Source organism: Ambystoma mexicanum, chromosome 1q (genome assembly GCF_040938575.1).
Source record: "Ambystoma mexicanum isolate Mex_15411 chromosome 1q, UKY_AmexF1_1, whole genome shotgun sequence".
NCBI classification, from domain to species: domain Eukaryota; kingdom Metazoa; phylum Chordata; class Amphibia; order Caudata; family Ambystomatidae; genus Ambystoma; species Ambystoma mexicanum.
Window position 1 is genome coordinate 1,483,100,066 of NC_090922.1, and position 24,242 is coordinate 1,483,124,307.

At 46.7% G+C, this 24,242-nt stretch overlaps 1 protein-coding gene across 1 annotated transcript in view; it reads right to left on the reverse strand.

The window, feature by feature from the left end:
• Positions 1-24,242, reverse strand: part of IPP (intracisternal A particle-promoted polypeptide) — a 365,647-nt gene that overhangs the window by 248,074 nt on the left and 93,331 nt on the right. The window contains exon 4 of the mRNA XM_069642391.1: positions 6,642-6,797. Coding sequence (XP_069498492.1) covers positions 6,642-6,797 — 156 coding nt within the window. The remainder of the gene's footprint in view (positions 1-6,641; positions 6,798-24,242) is intronic.

Genomic DNA, 24,242 nt, shown 5'->3' on the forward strand with positions numbered 1-24,242 from the left:
TTCCAGAGGCTGAGGTGCTGTATAAACTGTGACATTGGGACTTGATTATAGATATACGATGCAAAGTAGCGACGGGCAGAGTTGTTTCAGGAAAAAGCGGGAGTGAAAGGGAACCCGAAATCATACTCCATTAGATGGGCTAGTCAGGTTACTGATAGTGCGGTAACCCCCTGCTGGGCTCCTAGCACCGGCTTAGCCAGGACAGGACCAAATGCGGGGAGCCCGAGATCCAGGGATGGAACTGGGCAACAGTTGGGGACGGGATGTCATGCCCGCGAAGCTGGCGCACGCATTGGCAACCATCATGGACTACTTGGTACTCATTTATCCTCCTAAAACTCCTTGAACAACTCCTTTTCACACCTTGGTCTTTTATTTCCAGTTGCTCAACTTTGGTTCTTTCTTATTTTATTCAATTAACTATATTTACCATAATGCACTTGGCTACAGTCCTCAATTCCTGGCTAATCTCATTCATCGTTATTGGGACCACAATCCCCAGAAGTCCTAGCGGCCAGTGCTGCTTCCACCTGCTCAAAACCAGAGGGAGGAGGCAGATTGTCTTCAGGTGTGCTGCTCCAGGTGCTGTCAATTAGCCTGCCTCAGAACAGGGCAGGGCTGTATATAAGCAGCTCCCTGCAGGAGCACAGTGTCTTGCATCTTGAGATCTCCCCGCTCCTGTTTGCCTTGACCCTTTACTTTGTATGCTGTTCCTTTTGCTGCATTATCCTGTTTTGATCCAGTGCCCTTTCCGGGCTCCCTGCCTTTCAGCCGATCACGCTCCGCTGCCTTCTACCTACAGCCCTTGTCCTCTGGGCTTCCTGCCTTGCAGCCTATTACAGTCCTCTGCAGCCCTCTACAGTCAGCGGCCCTGCTCCTCTGGGCTCACTCCTTGCTGCCCTGCTCTTCTGGGCTCCTTGCCTTGCAGCCTGCCTCACTCCGGCTGCCTACAGTCCTTGTCCTCTGGGCTCCCCGCCCTGCAGCCTGCCTCACTCCGGCTGCCTACGATGCTTGTCCTCTGGGCTCCCTGCCCTGCAGCCTGCCTCACTCCGGCTGCCTACAGTCCTTGTCCTCTGGGCTCCCTGCCCTGCAGCCTGCCTCACTCCGGCTGCCTACAGTCCTTGTCCTCTGGGCTCCCTGCCCTGCAGCCAGCCTCACTCCAGCTGCCTACAGCCCGTGTCCTCTGGGCTCCTTCCTTGCAGCCCGTCTCCCTCCGCTACCTACAGCCCTTGTCCTCTGGGCTCCCTGCCTTGCGGCTTACTACACTCCTCTGCCTTACAGCCTGTTTTACACTTAGCTGCGTACAGCCCTGCTCCTCTGGGCTCCCTACCTCGCGGCCCTTTTCTTTTGGGCTCTCTGTCGCCTACTACTAATCTCTCTCTGTCCGGGTTTTCTGGACTCCCTGCCTTGCTGCCTACTAAAGTCCTCTGCAGTCCACTACAGTTTGCCTGCACCTAGTGCAGACCCGCTTCCTACTTTGAAGCCCTTCTGTTTTCCTGACTGCTGCTCCCTTGTTCTCTTCCTTGAGTCCTCTGTACTCCACCTTAGGTTATCTACTTCAGTCTAACTGCCTTTCCTTCATTTCCTTCTGCTAGATTGCTCATTGGCTTCCTTTTCGCTGGATATTTCTGTTCTTGTCTTCTCATGTGTTTTATGTAATCCCTTTGTACAGAGCTTGCCTGTTGGTTTCCGGCAGGCAACCTCTGCCCCTTCCCTTGTCGCGTTTTCAGTATTACAGACAACCACTGCTGTTGTTCCCAGCCACGAGCATACAGCGTGGGCCTCTGTTATAGCAATCTTTGCAGAAGGCTGGAGTTTCCTAAGGTTCGTGGAACACTCTTTCCCATTTCAGCATACACCCCAAGAGGGAATCCAGTTTGTTTGTACCTTTGTATCTTTTGCCCCTTTTGGCTCACAGCTACAGTTTCCTACTCTTCTTTCTTGTTGAACTTCCTGCTGCGTGTGCTTATCTGCTACCTTACTTCAGCACAGCCACCCAACACCTACCTGGGTACCCTGTGCCACTCTTGACAGAGTGCCATTCCTGACACGGGATGGGAGGCGGGACCGAGAGGAGTTGGGGAGTTTGCAGTGGAATTAGTTGGGGAACGAGCTTACGCCCGTGCGCTATGGCTGAAAATGGGAGACCTCAAGATAATGACCTGGAATGTTAGAGGGCTCAATAGTTATTTAAAGAGGAACACGATTATTATGTACCTGAAGAGGCAGAAGGTAGATATAGCTCTGTTACAAGAAACCCACCTCACGAAGGACAAACAGGAGGTGATACGGGGTAAACGGAAGGGGACCACAATTGGGGCAACATATTCGGCATACGCTAGGGGGTAACTACCTGGATCGCACCGCATGTGCCTTTTCAGCTAATACAGACAACAGCGGACTCGGACGGGAGAGTGGTCGCAATAAGGGGATTGATCGAAAATAAGGAGGTGTGCATCATCAACACATATGCCCCCAACCAAGATACTGTAGACTATTTCAAGACCCTGTATGGCAAAGCCTGCCCTTACCTGGGAGGATCAGTCACATGGGGGTGGGACTAACTGTACGCTGGACCGCGAAATGGATAGGTCAGATGGGAAACGGAACAAACCCACTCCAGCTGCCAAAACCTTGAGGAACCTGGTGGGTGAACTTCAACTAGAAGATATATGGAGATTGAGCCAATCGCAAGTCAGGCATTATTCGCACTATGCGGCCCCACAAAACCTGTACACAAGGCTGGATTACATGTTTGTTTCCTCTGATGTGACTGGGGAGATAGTGCAGGCAGAATACAAAGCAAGGGTCCTCTCGGACCACTCCCCATTGATCATAACATAGCAACATCTGCCCCCCAGAGCGAAGATCCCCATTTGGCGGCTCAGAGCGGAGGCGCTGAAAGAGACAGTGTTCAGAGAGGACGTCATAGAATATTTTGAAAAGAATACCGGAAGTGTGGATCTGCGACCACACTGTGGGAGGCTTTTAAGGTGGTGGTAAGGGGATCAGCTATAGCAAAATCCAAAGGGCTCCAGGGCGGAATAATCCAGGAACTACAAAAAAACCGAGGTGGAACTAGAAACGATCATGAACAAGGGGGATAGCTCCCCGGTGGCCGCCGAAGCTATACATAAATTACGGCAGGTGTGCGAAGGGCACTGGGAAAGGCTGTGTAACTTAAGCTACAAGAAGTATACGGAAAGACAACATGTGGGCGGGGATTAGCCAGGAAGGCTGCTGGCATGGTTATACAAAAAGGAGTCGCCCAGAGTAGCTATCAGAGCAATAAACGGGAAGAATGGTCAAATACTAGACACCCAAGAGGGAGTGAACAACAGGTTCCTTGAATTCTACCAGCAATTGTATGGAGACGTGGAAGGAGGGGAACTGAGTGAGAGAGTGGAAACACTAGTGGACATAGGCTTGCCGAAGCTGGGCGCAGAAGAGAGAGAGGGGACCTAGATGCCCCAGTCACGTTGGAGGAACTGGAAGCAGTAGTCTAGTTGCTACCTACCTGCAAGGCCCCGGGAGCAGACGGACTCCCTAGTGAGTTTTACAAAATGTATGGGACGGAGGTTCATTGTTAGAAATGCTGAACGAGGCATGGGAATCGGGGAGATTGCCGGAATCCCTTAGGGAGGCAATCATTGTCCCGCTCCTCAAGCCCAACAAACCTAGCATGGACTGTGGGTCATACAGACCACTATCCATGATAAACCAAGATAGCAAGATCCTTACGTCGGTGCTGGCAAGCAGATTGAGATGCGTCATAGATAGGCTCATACATCCGGACCAGACTGGATATGTCCCACATAGGAGCATATCTGATCATCTTAGAAGACTTCACTGAGTCATGGAACAATCAGAAGGGGATGCGCAGGAAATCGCAATTGCCTCGCTAGATGCGGTGAAGGCCATTGACTGGGTCAAATGGCCTTGGCTGATGGCAGCCTTGAAGGAATACGGAATAGGGCTAGGGTATTTGAAATGGGTTAAATTGCTGTACAGCTCCCCAATAGCCTAGGTTAAGACGGGGGCGACTATCTCGGATAAATGGAAGCTAAGTAGGGGCACCAGACAGGGTTGCCCCAGGTCCCCGATGTTGTACATCCTTGCTCTAGAACCCATAGCAATATATTTGGAACAATACAAAACGGTGGGAATTAACACGAACGGAGGACCACATATATCACTGTACGCTGACGATATACTGATATATCTGAGATATCCAGAGGCGAACCTGCAATATATCCTGGAAGTAATGGAGCGATTTGCGTCGCTCTCTGGGATTGCAGTCAATCCCACGAAACTGAGTCCATTTCCTCTGGGTAGATATATGGGGATCCCACAGGAGAACCTACCAGTATTGCAGATACCCTGGGAGACTAACTTTTGGGTACTTGGGAGTAGACATATATCACAAAGTGGAAGACAAGCATACACATAATACGGAAAGGGCAGTTGCAAACTTGGAGAATAGTATGAGATTCTGGGCTAAGCTCCCCCTGGCCATGGTGGGGAGGGTGGCGCTGCTGAAGATGGTTGCATTGCCCAGGCTGTTGCATTTCTTTGTGAACATCCCCTTTATGATACCCAAGCGTTTCTTTGGTAAATTACAAAGCCTATGTAGAGGTTTTATCTGGCACAACACCAGAAATAGGATAGCTTTATGAAATTGCAAAACACTTATGATAAGGGGGGTATAAAACTGCCCAACTTCGAGATCTACCACTCGGCCAGTCATCTACAGTATGTGGCAAAATGGCTGTCGGAAGACCCCCACAGCGGAGTTCAGATTGTTAAGATCCGAATGCGCCCCGTTTTTTTTGAAAGAGGTGATATGGGTGCCCAAACCAGAATTGAGGGGGCGATCAAGGCTGCTGGAACTGGGATGGGAGGTATGGCGTAAAGCCTGCCGGATTGTGGAGAACCCAACCCCATGCTCCACGCAGATGCTGCTAATGGCATTGGGCAGTGTGGATGAGCAACTAAGGAAGACGATCCGTAGACACTGGGAACCGGTGGGCATAGCAATGTTCGGAGACCTATGGAAAGAAGGGGAAGTAATGGAATTTGAAGAGCTAGTAAGGGAAACCGAACTACACCCGGGACAATATATTACCTATACCAGAATGGTGCGGAGGGCGAGAGAGAAATGGCCTGAATCGGTGCTTACAGATCAACCGTATGAAACTGTAGAAACATTCTATGACATTTCAGAGGGAGGACATGAAGTCTCCCGAATCTATGAACTCTTGATGTCTAGGGTGGGAAAGCAGGTGACCCAGTTGAGACGGGATTGGGAGGAGGAAGTGGAGGCGCCAATGCACGATGGGCTTTGGGAAAGGGCCCAGAGATATCATAAAAAGGTGTCCAGAAATGCGAGGCTGCAGTAGATCCAACTCTATATATCTCACAGGGCGTACATGAACCCCCTGAAGGTCGCCAGATTTAAGAGCACAGAAACACAAGCATGTCCTAAGTGCGGGGACATGAACGCTGAGATGGTACATATGTTCTGGGCATGCCTAGACATTAGGAAATTCTGGGGCGAAGTCACCCACCGGCTAACTGAGAAACAGATACGGCTGATGTGGAATCCGTATGGGCATGTATGGTGGGGGGCAGAGAAGGAAGGGAATCACCGGCTTCCTGATGCTGCCTGCAAAAATGAGCTTGGCAATATCGTGGAAATGCCCTAAGCAACCCTTAATAGAGCTGTGGCTTCATGATGTGCAAATATGCGTAGCCGCTGAAAATGGTTTTTACATAACCAAGGGCGAAAAGGGCAGGAAAGTGATATGGAAATTGACTGGGGAATGCTCCTAAATTAGTTGATGTCCTCTCCAGACAACAAATCACAATGAAGTCGGACAACACATACATCTAAAACTGGGACAATGCGATTTCGACGTCTGCACCTTGGGAGCTTTCCCAGCAAATTCCCATCTCCTCGGTTTGCCATAGAGTGCCGCCTAGCTGCATGTTGTAGTTGGGTTGCTCAAAATACAGAACGTGACTGGGCACATCACAAGAGGGTATCAGTGAAACAATACAGCGGTAGTGGATTTGTAAATACAGATGGACAGATGTTGCAACTGATACAAAGCTGGTCCAACTCATCTGAGGACTGGGGAGGGGAAGGGTTGATGTGCTATTTTTCAGTTTTGTTTTGTCTTCTAAAAAATGACAAAAAAAATAATTGAAAAAACACAAAAATGTCTCTTGCCGAAATATTAGTCAAAACCTGAGCTAGAAGCTTTTTTATATTTGGTTTGAATACCAGTTTTCATTACAAGGTGGGTTCAGCAAACTTGCATACCAGAGCAACCCTCTCCAAATGTGAAGTTCCCTGATGGTGATCAGGGGCGTTCACATTGTGCAGATTCAAAATTGTGCTGGTTAATCCTTGTTAAACAATATGAAATCTACTACACTTTGTCCTACATTTCAGCAACCAAGCCAAATGACTTGCTCACTCCCATGACGAGAAGCTAACACGGCAGGAACCGACAGGTGTCAAAGGCAATACAGGTTTTTCTACTTTTGCACAAAAACCCAAGCTTGAGTCAAAGGTCCCCCTTAGCCTTTTGTTCCTACATTAGAGAAGCGCAATGTTTGAACAACCAAATACTCACCAATTGCATACAGGTACTTTCTGGCCTTCCTTCTTGGGCGCACCTTCGGTGTTTGCAAGAAGCTGCACAGCTTGCTCTCTTTGGGGGACTTGCTGACCTCGCAGTACTCTTTCAGCAGTGTTTGCAGGGCCACCCGGAGGCTGAAGTCTGGGATACCTGGAAAAGAAGTTGATCGCTCAGCACAGCAACCAGTATAGACAGGTCAAATGTCAAAATACATTACACACACATACATATTATCAGGGATTACTGACCTGCAGAAACTAATCATTTTAACCCATGGCCATTTAGTCTTACCAAATGTTTGTGTGCACCACTTGTTGAACAAGATAGAATGTAATTCTGCCAGAGGCGGATAGCAGGGTTGCAGGGTATTAAAAATGGGATGCTTGGGAAATCTAGGGCAGTCAAACGGCAGGTACTGTAGGAGGAGTTTTCCTAAATTCTACTTGGTAATAAGACTTTAGTAAGCTATCCCAGTGGTTTGTAGATCTACAACTGTTAGTATCAGTCTATTACTCAAGGACCTTGGTGGAGTAGCAGAACAGTCAGGCTTATCTTAAGAGGAAGATGTGAGCTGTAGGTAACTACACTGAACACAGTAAGTAAAGCACATCAAAGAAACACTTACACTTAAATGCATATTAAAATATAGATTATATTTACACAAGAGTCACTGTCAAATACTTGGCACAATAAACCATCACACATAGATATACTTGTCAATACTTCCAAATGGTCACTTCTTAGTTAGTAGTTGCTGAACGCATACAATTGTTACAGGAGTTTTGACAGTTCGATCAGTAATACCACGCACCCACAAAGTAATACAGCAATTGTATTTAGTCTGCATACACATACAAGATAGTGATTTATGGGAAGGAAAACTGTTGGTTAGTGTTATCCCAGTTTCGCAGCACAACCAAGCCTTTCAATGTAAAAAACACAACCCGAGCTAAAAGGCAGTTTGTAGCGGACTAGTATTCAATATTAATCGTACACATACACACTACACACTACACACAAACACCCTCTTCACAGTACCTCAATAGTAATCACTACTAGTACCCGGCGAGAGTCAAGCAGAATGCAACACGCATTCTGATTGGCTCTCGCCAGGTCCTTACCCGGACGAGAATCCTTCGATTCTCGGCCGGGATTCCAGCCGCCTTGTCCTCGGCGGGGGGCGTGGCAGCCCCTCAGCCAATGAGGAGGCTGGAAGCGGTGCCATCCCCGCTCCGAGCCTCCCCGGGGCTGAGAGGCTGCCTTCGCCCCCCGCCGGGGACTCGGGTAAGGCTTTTTTTTTTTTAAAACTCCCTTTCCTCCCTCCTCCCCCCTACTCCCACTTACCTGCTTGTTCCTGCTTCCCCGGCGAGGGACGAGGGAAGCCTCCAGCCGTTTGGAGACTCGGAGCAGGGCCATCCCAGATCCGCGCCTCCACACGGCTGGAGGCTTCCCTCGTCCCTCGCTGGGGACGCAGGTACGTTTTTTTTTCCCTTCCCTCCCAACCCCACTTACCTTCTGCTGCTTTCTTTTCTTTCGGGAGCGGGAGCGGACACAGCGTTTCGGAACAGAAAAAAATACTTTCTGTGCCCCGGTCAAGCACATAATGCGGGCCAGGGTACTAATAGCAATATAACCCTCGTGGCGGGGCCATTACCGACTCAGATAATGCCCCGGGGCATTACCTGAGTCGGTAATGCCCCAACCGCTCGGGTTATATTGCATAAGCATTACCCCCACACTCCTCTTCCTTGTACCAGTATCCAATTATTAATCCTACCGGTACCTGGTCATTGCATCAAATACAAAGCATCGACAGACCAGAACATTGAAAAAAATGCATTGCAAAAAAAACCATTGAATACATTTTCTTCAATGGTAAAGGGTTTAGATTAGTAAAAATGTGTTTTAATGATTTAAAAAAGGGGGCTGTGAGGGGGAACCACCACCCATTTCGATGTTTTTTTTAGATGCTTTTTTGTCAATGCTATGGTTGTCTATGGTTTGGCTGTCGCTGCAATCACTAGGAACCATCCTACCTTTACCATCACAGCCCTCTTCCCAGTACCAAATAGTACTCCATGTCATTACCCCTACATCCCTCTTCCTCATCTGCGCACCCAATGGTAATCTTACCTTTACTCCCACACTGCTCTTCCTTGTCCCAGTACCCAATGGTAATCTTACATTTACCCCCACACCCCTCTTCCGCATCAGGCCACCACTACCCCCATGTTACTCTTCCTCGTCAGTCGCCCACTAACCCCTTCATCTCACTTTGTCACAGGGCTCCTGCCCCAACTACCCCAACTCACTCTTCCTCCTCAATCCCCCCACTACACACACACACCTCACTCTTCCTCATCACAGGACCCCAATAGTAATCACTAGAATTACCCCCACATCCCTCTTCCTCTCCCCAGTACATAATTAGTAATCCATTCTTATCTAGTGGACACAAGAGACAAAATACTTGATCAACCCGAAGTTAGGTAGCTGAACAGACAGACAGATAAAGAAGGATATGACATCAGTTATGTTATCAGAAAAAATGGCAGAATTGAAGGTGGTGGGAGGTACAGCTTAACAAAACCCTTGAAATTCAGTGAAAACAGTTCAGTTGAAGTGACATTAAGGTGCTGATTTAATGCAAGAAAACCCCTGAAATTCAGCAAGTGTAGGAAGTTACACACCTTAACTATAAGCCCCACCCCCACAATTGCATAGTGTGAAGGCCTCATGAAGCAAGACACAGACAACAAAGTTCAAACAAAAGGTGTTTATTAACTTAAATGTCAGGATGGTTGAAGGCCTAATTTGCCCTATACCAAAGTGGGATTTCCTGACCTGAATGAAACTAAGGAAAGTCTGAGTCAAAGAGTTCAACTTAAAAGTCTGTCTGTGTCCAAAACCTAACCTTGCCCTCACAACTAAAGCTAAACCGTTTGTAGGGATGTCAATAATAAAGGTAATGGTGATCAACAACGTACTGAGCTTCTTCCAGCTCTTAGCTTCTTCTGTAGCTCCCAAGTTCCAAGAAACAAAGTTCAAAAGCAAAAGGGTCTTGAGGATTCACACTTCTTTAAGTCTCAGGGTGCCCTTCCCCAAGACTTTAGTTTACACAATGGGTCTCATTACGAGTGTGCCTGTCGGGTAACAACGGTGCCAATAATCGTTCCGGCACCGTTGTTACCAGACCGGCACACTCCGAGTTCCAACTTTGATGGAAGCACTGGCACTGATGCACAAGGTGCCAGTGCTTCCATCCTCCCCATTGAGTCCTGTCCGTGGGCTACCCTGGTCGGAATCTCTCTTAAGGGGACTCTGGCCAATCAGGGAGTGTGGGAGTGCTGCGAGGCGGGATGGGAGTTTGCGGAAGAGTGGACAAGAGCGCCGAGTGCGCTGCTCCTGCTGTTGTAAAACGACAATATAATATTTTTAAGGATGGCTCTAAGGGTCAGGGCCTTAATGCACACTCACACCCCAATGTATCACAACAATAACTCCAAAAACATTACACCCTTTTTTTGCCCTTTTGTAGACATTCTCACCATCCCCTTACCCAGTGTGCGTTTCATATGTAGGACAAGCATCATTTTTTTATTTTTCTTACCTCGCTGTAGGAAACGGCCACAGACTGTAAATCCAACATGTGGTTCTTTTCGAAATGTGACTGTTCTCAGTTGACCAATCAACAGCTTTGCACGATGGCCACAAACATTGCACGTCCCCCTAATTTGTTCAGAAGCATCTATGGACACTGAATTAGGAAGAGAGTCCGCGGACTGAACCGAGATCTCAATAATTTCCTTTTCTAACAAATGCATTGGACAGATTAACACCAACATAGCATGCTTTCAGGAGTAGAGCGCCCTCCTCAAATAGGTATAGTGTAAATCAGACCAGTAGTTCTAGGTGCGGCAGATATTTATTTCCCATTCAAGTCAATATATATTTTGATTATTTTGAAACCCTGTAACTAACACTTCCCCTCTGACCAAAACCAGGATTTGGAGTCAGCTGGGGTGGAGGAGACAACTACATTTTTTTCGAATGTTTTGTTGAACGGCATCAACTTAATGCACATATTAATAAACATTATGTATATTTACAGTACTTCTGTGTGGACAATTCTTTGCTTGATATTATTAGTCTGTTTGATCTGTACTAAACATGTCTATTTAGCTGAAGAACAAAGCCTTTGCTGCACAGTCACATTCACCACTCTGTTTGGCCACATTTATGGGATGTGCAGTCAAATATAGGAAACTGACATATTATTAAAGGAAAGAATGACACACCTATCACTATAGCCAAGATAACATTATTCCCTTAAACAGTGCTGGCAGGATGTCCTACATAAATTCAGTCCTCCGTCCAGACCGAATATCAGACACTACCACTTATAACAAAAGGAAACAAACTTAGCCTAGGAAAATATTGCTTTTCCCCCTTTGTCTTTGGCTCGCTCTCTTTCAGGCCTCAGCCTGCTGGCACAGTTCAAAATAAGCCTCTTATCCTTTCTCTCTTACTGGAAAAAGGGGCCTCCAGACACCCCACACAAATGTCCTTGTTAGTTCAAAGAGTGTGCTCCTCAACTGAAGCAATTGGTCCTATAAACCGGCTACTTGTTTAATACAACCTGTTCTGGACTTCTATTTTGACTTGGTGTCTTCAGGGTGTTTCAGTCTCTCTTGGGTTAGCCTATCTTTTAACCGGGTTTGGGCCTTTGGACTTGAGCCTTCCTCAGCTTGTGACTGTTCCCACCGCTCCATGGGGTATCTGCTTTCTCAGCCCTGCGTCAGCGATCTGCCTCTCATACTGTCTGGGTTTATTATTGCTTCCACCCCCTCCTCATGGGGTACCTTTGGGCTTAGGATGGCAAAGGCTATTTGGCTTCTTAGGATGCCCGTCTTTCCAGTTGCTCATACCCCCTTGTGGGTTATTTTCTGGTCCAACCCAGTGTGCGTATTTGGCCTCTCACGCCTCCTGGCTTTCGAATATGTCAAACTGTTTCAGGATTTTCTTGATCTTTACATATCCTACATTGGCGTTGGCTAGCAGTAAGATGCCACTGTGACCCATAAGTGGCTCTCACTGGTAGTTGGTTAGTTCTCATCATAAGCCTACACTTCACACTGCTGAGCTAGGGCATCGAATCAGGTATATTTGCGGTTTAAGATAAGTATAAACTATACCTTCAATATATTGAATATTATGAAGATCATACATGCGTTCAAAGGTTTGGACCCAATCATTATTCTGGAGTTTCATTTTGAAGGTGGTTTTAATAGCCTTTTAACATCCACATATGGAGTGATCCATAGCCCAATTTAACTCTAAGAAGAGTTCACTACACTCAGAGTCGTATAGATTAGATTATTTCCCATTCTGAATTTGAATTACATCAGTCCCTATGATACGAAGCATATGGCTCGCAGGGTGGCACAGAGCTTTCAATACAAAAAAGATCTTGTTGTTGTAATATAATACCTGATAACGATACCAAACCCAATTCGGTGCAAATATATTGGGTCGGACACTTACATGGCAAGCATAAAACCGTGTGCCGAAAGTAGCCTTCAACCTTGTTGAGCCAGGCAATACTCTTGATATTTATAGCATTACAATGAATAACCAGCATAATGTAGAACTAGCATGGCTATCTGGCTATCTGTTTAGCTCCTTGGATTTTCCTGGTGATTAAAGAGTTATAGTTGCTGTTGCGGTCTATTTCTACTCCAAGATATTTATATACGGATGTGTATTCAATTATTCTCCAGCTAAGGACCATTTTGGGTCGATTCACTTTTTTTGGTGAGAACATGATTTTTGTCTTATTGATCTAAATATTCATGTCTAATTCATTAGTGAAGCGTCCTATTTCTTCAAGCAGCAAATTCATTCCTTATGTATGGTCCACAATAGCTAAACCGTCGGCATATAACAATGCTGTTATTTTAGTCAGATTAAATCTCACTGGACAATTAGCACAATTTTCCAAATGCTTTATCAATTGTGCTATGTAGAGATTAAATAAAAAGAGCTGCAAGCATACATCCTTGCTTAACAACGTTTTTAACTTTAATGGGATTAGATAACCGCCCTTCATTATCTCGAACAATAACCCAAGTGTCCTGCAGCAGATGTCAACGGTACACGGGGCAAACCAATGCTGATAGACCGGAGCAAGGGAAACCCCTGCGCCTGTGGTACCGCCCATGTCCCCAAAGAAACCAACAGCCAAGCAGTTCATCACAACGAGTGAGTCGAGGGGAGAACTGATAAGAACCGGGCTGTAATGAATGAGAATCGCAAAGTGGCAAGTTTAGAACCAAAGCTATTTAACTTTGAATGAATTGTTAAATGTGTGAAGGGGAGACGAACTGCAGAGGGAAAGCGGAACCACATGGGCGCTAATTCGAGAGACTCTGGTCGAGCCCCATATGAGAGAAACTACAAGTACCAGAAGGCTGTAGAAGGGCTGGGGAAATAGGTCAAAGTGGTCATACAAAGGGTCAAGCAAAATCTCTGTAGAATCGAAAGACTAATCTAAAAACACTGTGATATAAAGGGAGGTGAATCCCATAGCGGAAGTGAACAGTGAGACACCAAGGGAATTGACACCCATTAAAGTCAAGAGAGATCACAGCTCGGCCGAGGGAGATCCAAGGGGTGAAGCCAACACCCTATTTTGAACTTTGGAATACAATTGAGAAGGGTCAGCCCTGAAGAGGGGGACCCTGGGGTGAAGCCATGGACCTTTGGTAACAAACTTTCATTAGTTAAATGAACTTTTGTTTTTAATTATCTGAACACAATCAGGCCTGAAGGCAAGACTTTCCAAGGAAACGAGGCTTGGCCATCGACGGTCCTGAAAAAAAAAGTCCTTAGAACAGTCGTCTCGTACTAGAGAAGCCCGAGACTGTACTGTGCTGCACCAACTCCACCTTATCCCGTGCTCAAAACGTGGGAAAGGGAGACCAAGGCTACCGCCTCCTAACTTATAATTTTAGAACACTCCTTTCTTTTTCTTGAAACTTAACCCCACACCCTTTTGTATTTAGCATAAGGAATTGGCAATAGATTTTTTCTTTTTAGTATAGGCCCTTTTATTTGACACGACACAAATAGGGCTGCCTTATTTTTCATTTGATGGTCAACACCTGTCCCCATCTTAGATTTAGGTTTGGAGCGTTTTCCAACCCCGATACCACTTTCATTGTTCAATAAAGACCCTTGAACTGTGATCACTTGTGGCTGTCTTACTTGTTGTCACCACGAGTTCCTCACACCACCTAGCCGTCTGCATGGTCCCGTCTCCAGAAATAGACCTTTCCTCTGAGCTCTGGCGCAGGTGGTTTCCGCTTTACGCCCTCAGACTGACCCTCCATCCTCCGTATGGACCTCAGCTCCCGTATGTTCCGCATTGGAACAAGGGAACAGGAGAGTGAGAGGAGACACCATTGATCTCCTCTTCAGGTATGGAGTTTAACAGAGTGGGGTCAGAGACCAAGCCATTCACTTTTAAATGGCCCTGCACATTATTATTCTGTTCAATCAGCATATAAACAACAATCATTTGGGACTCTACTTTCAACGGAGGTGTATTTAAATCTTTACTTGGAGATTCCTTGTCCGCTAAGTGGGTATTACCTCCCAGTGAGATTCTGTAAGCCCTGTCTCATATAGGGTGTTAAGATTTGCAGGCTCTTCAGCCACAAAGGGGGTGGCTTTTCCTTGGGGAGAAGGGACAAATTCCCTGTATTCATCACAGATGTTTGAGATTTAAAAATGCATGAATTTATCGAAGGACAACAGAGTTGTAGCTAGGAGACGCCCTCAGGTTGTGGGTGATGGCCTTACATGATGGGCTAGCTCTGGACACTACTAAAGAAAGTCTCTTGGCACCCTACACCACTAGTATTCAGAAGAACTCCCCTTTGCATCCCGATATCCAGCTTTTGAATGCGATAGTGCTCTATGGCGACAGACACTGTGTTCCTAGAAATGACACCAGGGACACATCATTTTGTAAAGGTTTTTATTAAAGATCGGAGTGCTAACGAACGAGGCAAACAGGGCGGCCTGCCGTGTCCATGGGGTCAGAGACAGTACAAGTGCCTACAGAAGCAGAGCAGCAGCGAGAAAGGCAGCATGGGCATCTTTGGATCCCCAAAGTGTTCAGAGTTTGTATGCATTTTAAAATTTGCTTCTCCCTAGTCCAGAAAGCCTGCATTGAGGCTTTGCTGTGCGCCTTAAGTCGTCCAAGGTCACTGTGGATGCCTTTGTTGCGACGCTGGGCATCTTTCGGTCTGCATGGTATAGGACGTATTCGGGTCAAGTAAGGCTTTGTTTGGCCATAACATAAGGGCACTTTACAGCCTTCTTCAAGTAGACCACTGTATCGCCTTGACTAATTTCTAGCATAACCTGACTGTATGAGCTTGGAACGATCAAGTACAGAAGGTGATAGACTTGTCCCAGTGCGTTCAACATTTGAATACAGAGGAGAGGAGAAACGTATGTGCTGTACTTAGAAGCTCTGGTAACTCTTAGATTTTACTGCTTAAATATATTGGCCTTATTGCTTAGATGGATTTACAGAATAAATTCTTGGGTGGTTTCTGGGAGGCCAACTTATCATGGTGCACGGGAAAGACACTGATATCTAGCCAAACTCAACCAAGTTAGGAATCCCCACAAGAATCAAGAAAGAAAGCGAGTTGGTGCAGGCAGTGTATGGCTCGTGTTTGACAACAGGTCCTATTACCACCTAGACCCAAGAGGTAAGCATGTGGTGTGGCGAGGGTCATGAGGAGGGGATCACGTTCGATTTGATTGCTGCTCCCCAATTTGGGGTGATTTTGGGAATGCCCTGGCTAGTGAGTTAGCCAAAGTCCAAGGTAAAGGGTGTAGACACAGTAAGCTAGGGAATGAGTGATGTTGCTGCTGCCGTAGGCAAAATGGACTTGCCAAAGGATAACACTGCAGCTGTCGTAGGTCAGCAGGACTGACAGAAAATATATAGACCAGTCGACAGGATGTCTGCAATAGAGGGACTGAAGAAAGCCTAAGAAGAAAAGCACAAAACAGCATACGAATAAGAACAGAGTGAAACCACGAGAATCGGGCAGCTCGTGCAGGTGCATGCAGTAAAGGATAGTAAGAAAGGCAAACTCTAGTGAGATGCCGAAGTGAAAACGAAAGTCAGAAAAGTACAACCGAAACCAGAAACAAGAACAAGGGCTTGCCGGCTTAGAGGATAGCAGGTAAGGAGATGGCGTAAAGCTGGGTGAAATACGGAAGGGTAGAACAAAACACATACACGTACAGAGGTACGTGCAAGTAAGGCAAACAAGGAACAAACAGAAGGGGGATGAACGTTGAGGAGCTGAGAACCAAAACAGCAGGCACCAAAGTGACAGATACAACGCACCTTGCGTCTGTACTGTGCCGGTGTTATAGGCACGTCACACGCCTGGCAGCGACCATCTTGGGTGAGGACTAGACAGTTGCTGCTGTAGTGAGTGTCCATCCTGGGGCTTGTGGAACTTGTAGTTCAGCGCTGGTTCTTCCACATTCGCCAAATACTCCATGGGCGTGGCACGACACATACCATGAGTTTGCTGGTGTTTTTGACAAGGGCGCTGCGTCTCAGTTGCCGCCCCATAGGCCCTTTGACTGAGTGATCGAGTCGGAACCGCAGGCTAGGTTACACCTTGCAGTCAGGTGTATGTCATATCTGAAAAAGAGACAACATTTGCGGGAATATTTATATTTAGATGAGATGTTGGCCTGTGGGTTTATAAGACTTTCTAAATCCCCAGTTTCATCTCCACTGTTTTTCGTGCCCAAGAAGGAGGGCACCTTAAGGACTTACACCAACTACAGAGCACTGAATAGGGTGACCATCAAGAATCGGTTTCCTTTGCCCTTAATTTCAGTATTATTAGACCAGGTAAAGATGGCCAAGATTCATACCAAGTTGGATTTGAGGGGAGTGTACCATCTCATCAGGGTGAAGGAGGGTGACGAGTGGAAGACGGCTTTCCGTACAGAGTTTGGTTTATTTGAGTATTTGATGATGCCTTTGGGTTTATGCAACGCTCCGGCTGCTTTTCAACATTTTATGCAGGAGGTGTTGCGAGAATATTTGGATTTGTTTGTGATTGTGTACATTTCGATTTTTTCCGGAGTCTGTGGAACAGCATGTACAGCATGTTAAGGCAGTTCTAGCCAGATTACAGGAGTATCAATTGTTTGTCAAGTTAGAATAATGTGAATTTCATGCCACAAGAGTAGAATGTATGGTTTTATTTTGACACCAGTAGGAGTAGTTATGGATGACAAGAAGGTGCAGGCAGTCACCAAATGGCCGTCTCCCCAGTGTGTTCACTGAGTGTTCAATCATTTCTGGGATTTTCCAATTTCTATCGAAGGTTTATCAAGAATTCTCTGCCATCATTACACCTATTACCCAACTGTTGAAGAAGGCGACCAAATTCGACTGGGATCAGGAGGCGGAGAAGGCATTTGAAAGGCTAAAGGCAGCATTCACAGAGGCCCCGATTCTATGTCACCCTAATCTTGAGAAACTGTTTCAGGTGGAGACTGATGCCTCTAATTTGGCCATAGAGGCAAACTTGTTACAGGCAGATGAGGAGGGGATTCTACTTCCAGTGGCCTATTTCTCTCGCAAATTGAAAGAACAGAATTATGCCATTAAGGGCAAGGAACTTTGGGCAATCAGGAAGGTTTTTCTGGAATAGCGTCATTATTTAATGGGGGCCCGACATCCAGTATTGGTTATCACTGATCACAAAAATTTACAATATTAAGATCGGCCAGGACTTTGAGTGCTAGGCAATTAAGATGTGCTCAATTCTTTGAAGAGTTTGACTTTGTGGTTACATACAGGGCGGGTAGGAGCAACGGAAAGGCAGATGCATTTTCCAGGCAGGTAAATCTGGGAGGGCAGTGTCAAGTGGAATGAAGTATCATTCCAGTGGAAAAGATTGTGGGTGCAGTGCCAGAGGTGGTGCTTGGGGAAATACATCAGGATTTTCTAAAAGAAAGGTGAATAGAGTGGCTGAAGAAGGGCAAGGGCAGAGTCATACGAGAAGGTCTGCCTTATCAAGAGGGGAAGTTGATTCTCCCCACTGATTCATTGAGGAAAAAGGCCTTGTTTTGGTGCCATAATTCTCCCATGGCAGGGCATGTAGGTGTCAGGAAAACGCAAGACATGGTGCAACAATTTTTGGTGGCAGGATTGGGCCTCCCAGGTACAGGAATATGTGGCAGTTTGTGAGACTTGTGTACGATCTAAGGCAGATCATTTGAAGAATGCTGGGTTGTTGCAGCCATTGGCCACTCCCACGGAACCTTGGGCATTTGTTTCTATGGACTTTGTTACAGAGCTGTCCCGAGATGGAGATTGTGACACAATCTTGGTGGTAGTGGATTATCTGACAAAACAAGCTCATTTCGTACCATGTGATGGAATTGCAAGCGCCGGTACTCTGGCAGACTTATTCTTGCAGCACATAGTGAGACTGCATGGATTGCCGAGAACAATGGTATCTGACCTGGGGTCGCAATTCACCTCTCGGTTTTGGTGTGCTTTTTGCAAGTTACTCGGCATCTCCTGTGCACTATCCACTAGTTGCCATGGGCTGGCGGATGGTCAAACTGAAAGAGTAAATCAGACCATGGAGCAATATCTGAGTTGTTTTTTAGCCGAGGGCTCTTTGGCTGGCAGAGTTTTGTTAGAACGCCAAACACGATTCATTGGGAATCTCTCCTCATTTCTGTCTGTATGCAAGATTGTCAAATGCTACCAGAGGAGGTTCAAAGGTTTAATAATATTCCGGCAGTGACTAAACGCATGCGGGAGCTTCTTGAGATATGAGAGAAGGCACGCCAAAATCTGGACAAGGCCAAGGTGATATTTTAGAGGCAAGTGGATCGAAAAAGATGATCCAGTCCTAATTATGTGGTGGGAGATAGAGTATGGTTGTCCACTCAGCACATTAAGTTGTTTGGGTCCCGTACATTTTGGCCCTGCTTCATCGGGCTTTTTATCATTGTACGATGTGTGTCTAATACAGCAGTATGATTGCGATTGGCTTCTCATATGAGGATTCATCCAGTGTTTCAGGTTTTTTTGGTTAAACCTGCAGCTCCTACTGTGGTGACAAGAAAGCCTCTGGGGGCGATGAAGGATGGTCAAGAGGAATTTGAAGTGCAGCACATTTGGAACCTAATTTCCTGGTGGGTTGTGATCCTGAGGACGATTCTTGGGAGCCTGAGGAGGCAGTGCATGCAGACCATCTGGTAAGACTATTTCATCGGTCTCATCCGGGTTAGCCGGGTCCTGGGAAGGGCCCTAGAGGAAGGGGTAATGTGAGGAAAAAGGGTCTGCGTAGGCTGCAAAGCAGCTCAAGAAAGTGTTTGTGTGAAAACGGGCAAAAAACTACAATTCCCATGAGCCTTTGGTTTTCGGGTTGCGCCGGAGGAGAGCAGGTGTGCTGGGTCAATCGCTCTATTTAAGACAGTCCCCAGCCTGTGCTGCCTGTTACTAATTGTTGGCGTTGTAGACACGAGCCGGAGGAGAGCAGGTGTGCAGGCGTTCGTGGAAGACTGCAGGACCCGGGCCAGGCGGTGAGATGGCGTGCTCCTGAAAGGCTCTGTCCCTCATAAGGGCACGGAGCAGATAACGGCGGTGTGTCCGTCCAACGTGGGATAACACATTGCCTGGGGTGGTGCCGGCGAGACCTCCCCAGGCTTCAGTTAAGTGTTTCAAGGAGTATGTGTGCGAGTCTTGGGTGCATAGTCATTTCCTGGGTGCGACTTGCGCCGTGTGTAGTTTGCTGAACATTTATCTTCCGCACGCTGATAAGGTTTCAAACATGTGTCACGAAGAAACGCACGTGTGTTTCCCTATGCAGAGAAGAGTCTGATGAACTCATGCTGGGCATACCGTGGCAAGCGGAACCCTTGCGCTCTGAACATTAGAATGTTGGTGGTTGGGGGACTTTTTCACACAAGAAGCGGAGGAATGCTATGGTGTTTGTGGCTGCTTGCTCTTGTCCCATTTCATGCCTGTGGCAAACCGCTTATGTTCTATGCATTATTATGAGGTAACCTACGCCTGGTGACATGGCAGGAGGGTCTGGAGTATTTCCAAAAGGACTACCACACTGTTAAAAGATGCATGTTGTTGCTTGTGCTTTGTCCATTACGTTGTATGCTGCTGCAGTTATCTATGGCCATCAATAACTCATTATGTGCTGATCTTTGTTGCTGAGTCAGGGGGTGAGAAGGAATAGATGAGTTAAGAAGGGCTTTAGCTAGGTTCAGATGTTCGGAGGTGCTGCATTGGTTTAAACAAGTGTATGTTGAACAGTTTGTTTCTTTCCCCATGTTCCCTATATCCATCCATTTCAAGATCCCTAAACCTCTTACCGGTGATCCTAACACCCCCTAACTATCCACAACCTCTCCCTAACCCTCTTCCCCCTTTGGCTGCCTCGAGGTACCTGTATATGCTAAAATCAGGAGCCGGTGCCAACTAAGGTGGGAGGGGTCAACTGCATTTGGCTTCCGTGGATAGGAAAGAGTTGTGTGATACTCCAGGGGTATGACCGCTGCCACCAGTCCCTATTGGACAAATTGTGTCTGCATTAGTAAAGGTGAACAACAAAATGTTAAAGGGAGGACAATTATCCCATTATACTACAGTGAGGTGGTGTGTTCAGTTTAAAAATAACAAGAATTCTACTAGTACGTAGCGCCTGCTCAGTCTCCCCATACAAATTGAGATAAAAGCAAGGCAAGTAACGCTGAGGGCTTTACTTACCACAATAAAGGCAGGTCAGCATGTAATCGTAAAAAGCATAGAATGTCGCATTAAAGTTTATGGGGGTTACACAGCAAAAAGAAAATACTTTTGAAGTGGCTTGGTTCATAGATCACACACAGTCCCTTGTAGAAAAAGGAAACGTCTTTATTTAGTTTACTTAGTTACAGTTTTAGTAGGATCAGGTTACAGGCCACACCCAACGGCCACCCTAAACCAGCCTCACACCAACTGTCATCCAAGGAACATTCAGCAGAGAACACTCACACCACATTCTACTCCCATGCATACTAAGAGTATATAGGAAGAAGGTAAGACGCAACACAAATATTACTTAATCTTCTCCAACACCTATCTGTCTAGGTTTCATCAACCCAACTTTGAGACTTCCTTGATAGGAGAGCTTATATCGTCGTGCCTACTTGATGATGGTTGTTCCAGCCATCAGTGGGAAGGTGGAGCAGGGGTGGAGGGAAATAAATCAGACTAGGGGAGATTCTTGGGCCAATGAGGCGTTCCTGCACACGTTTTAGGCATTTCACATAATTTTCTGTTATGCTGCTATGCTAGAATGTATTTTTCGTTTGAAATTCTTCTTTTTTCTTAATGTTTTTGTATTTTACATAGGGGTGTTGGAGACGTGAGTGAAAGTAAACCCATCATCTGCCATTGCCAAATGAAGAGGACACAAAAATCGCAAAAAATGTGTCTCTGATTCAAATGTCAATATGTGAAATGAATACGCTATAGGATTTAAGAAAGCCAGGAAAGTGTTGCAGTTCATCCAGTGCTAATCATGTGAAAGCCATTGTTGCCGACTAGGACAATGCATTACTTACCGTAAAAGCATTTTTGATGGTTGTATCTGCTTAGATTCACATGCTGTGCATAGGTCCGACATCCAGTGGTCACTGCAGAGTATTGCATTTTGTTTTTCGTATTCGAAAAGGGGACGTCGACAAGGCGTGTCTGTAACACTATCACTATAGTGACGTGAGGTGTACCCACAATCCCTCACGCGTCGAGGTCCCTCCGTTTGTATTTTTTCTGCCCTGAGGGAGCCTTCTAGACGCAAGTGAGTACAGAAAAGAGAGAGCTATAAAAGGATGTCTATGTTCCTTCCATCCGAGCGGGGAGGAAGGGTGGGCACATGTGAATCTAAGCAGATACAACCATCAGAAATGCTTTTACGGTAAGTAATGCATTGTCTTCTGATGTTTGTTAATCTGCTTAGAATCACATTCTGTGCATAGACTAGCGAGCAGTACCCGGAGTTGGAGGTGGGTTGTGAGAAGGAACAGTAGAGAAAAGATGTCTTAATACTGCTTGTCCCACCTGGGAGTCAGATCTAGAGTGTGCATCTAGACAGTAGTGTTTTGTAAAGGTGTGTACAGAACTCCAGGTTGCCGCTTTGCAGATGGACTCAACAGGAACATTTGCAATTAATGCTATGGATGCCACAGTGCCACGAGTAGAGTGTGCTCTTGGCTTGAAGGGTAGTTCTCTCTTAGCAAGAGTATAACAGAGAGTGATGCATTGAACAATCCATCTAGATATAGTGGACTTTGATACTGCATCTCCTTCTCTTCCTGCTGCCACCGAGACAAAGAACTGATTAGTCTTTCTCAGTGGTCTAGTTCCTTCCATATAAAACATGACAGCTCTGCGCACATCAAGTGTATGCAGGCTCTTTTCTCCTAGATTTGAGGGATTTTGAAAGAACGTTGGTAGTTCTATTGACTGGTTGACATGGAATTTCGAGATGAATTTCGGTGCAAACCTTGGGTGTGTGCGTAGAACCACCTTATCTCTGTGCACCGTTACAAAGGGGTCTAGAACAGAAAGAGCCTGTAGTTCACATACTCTCCTAATGGAGGTGATAGCTATTAGAAAAGCAGTCTTAAGAGTGAGGTCTTTAAGAGTTGCCTTGTGCATGGGTTCAAAGGGTGAACCCATGAGCCTGGTGAGTACCACATTTAGGTCCCAGCCGGGAGCTGGGTTTGCTATTGGAGGGTGTATCCTTTTTACCCCTTCCATGAAGGCTTTGATCACTGGGACTTTCCACCATGACACTGAGTTGGGAAGTGGTGTATGCAGAAAGTGCCGCTAGGTGGACTTTAATAGAATTGAATACCAGACCTGAGTCCAGCAAATGGGTCAGGTACAGAACAATTTGTGTGGGAGAGCAGTCAACGGGGTTGATGCTTCTTCCTCTACACCAGATGACAAACCTCTTCCATTTGCTAGAATAACAGTGATGAATGTTAGGTTTTCTAGCTTCCCTGAGGATGTCCATGCACCTTTGTGGAAGTTGTAAATGTCCAAATTCTATGACCTCAGGAGCCAGGCTGCTAAATTCAAGGTTTGAGGGCATGGATGCAGTGTCCTGCCCTTGTCCTGTGACAGCATGTTGTACGGGCATAGCAGTTTCACTGGTGGAGACAGAGACATCTCCATCAGATGAGCGAACCATGGTTGCCGAGCCCACATAGGGGCCACTAGTATCATGGTGGCCTGTTCCCGGTGCATCTTGTGCACAATCTTGTTGAGAAGGGGAGTCGGGGGGAAAAGCGTAAACAAATTTCCCTGACCATGGAATCGATAGACCGTTCCCCTTGGACTGGTTCTGAGGGTACCTGGAGGCGTAATCTTGGCATTGTGAGTTCTCCAGAGTTGCGAACAGGTCTATTTCCAGGAAACCCCACTGTGTGAAGACGTCGAAGACGATGTCTTCGTGTAACCGCCATTCGTACTCTGCGGGCAGGGGGAAATCTCTGCTGAGTTCGTCTGCTGGCAGAATGAGTTCCCCTGGTACATGATGTGACAGTAGGAACATGTTGTGTCTGAGAGCCCAATTCCAGATGTTCTGGGACAGCTTGGACAGTCCTGGAGAGTGGGTTCCCCCTTGCTCGTTGAGGTAGTACATGGCTGTGGTGCTGTCCGTGAGGACCATCACCGTCTTTCCTTATAGGTGTTCCTGGAAGGCTTTCAGTGCCTTGAACACCGCCAGTAACTCCAGTAGATTCATGTGCTTGGATGCTACGCTCAGAGTCCACACTCCGTGAGCAGTCTGATGGGATAGGTGAGCCCCCCATCCTGTGAGGGATGCGTCTGTGGTTAGAGTGGCTTCCAATGAGGGTGTGGTAAAAGGTTTCCCTATTAGCAGGTTTTCCTTTGTCCACCACCGCAGCGAGAGAACCAAGGCCTGCGAGACCACCACTAGATCGTCCCATTGTCCGCTGGCCTGACACCACTGGCTGTTGAGCCACTCTTGCATTGGGCGCATGCGCAGGCGCGCGTGAGGTACCAAATAAATACACAACGCCATCATTCCTAGCAAGCGCATTGCTTTGCGTACCGTCACCTCTCGACCTGCCACATATTGGGGGATCTGAAACAGCATGTTTTGGACCCTCTCGTTGGAGGGGAAGACGAGGCCGTCCTTTGTTCGAATTAGAGCCCCTAGGAATTGTTTGATCTGGCTGGCGTCTAAGCTGGACTTCTTCCCGTTGATGGAGAAGCCTAGTTGGAACAAAAGGTCTACAGTCTTTTGGGTATTGGAGAAGCATGTTTCGTAAGAATCCCCTGTTATGAGCCAATCGTCGAGGTAAGGGTATACTGGGATGGACAACCTGCGCAGATGGGCCGCTGCCACTGCCAGTACTTTCGTGAATACCCTTGGTGCTGATGCTATCCCGAAGGGTAGCACTATGAACTGGTAGTGTTTGTTCTCTATC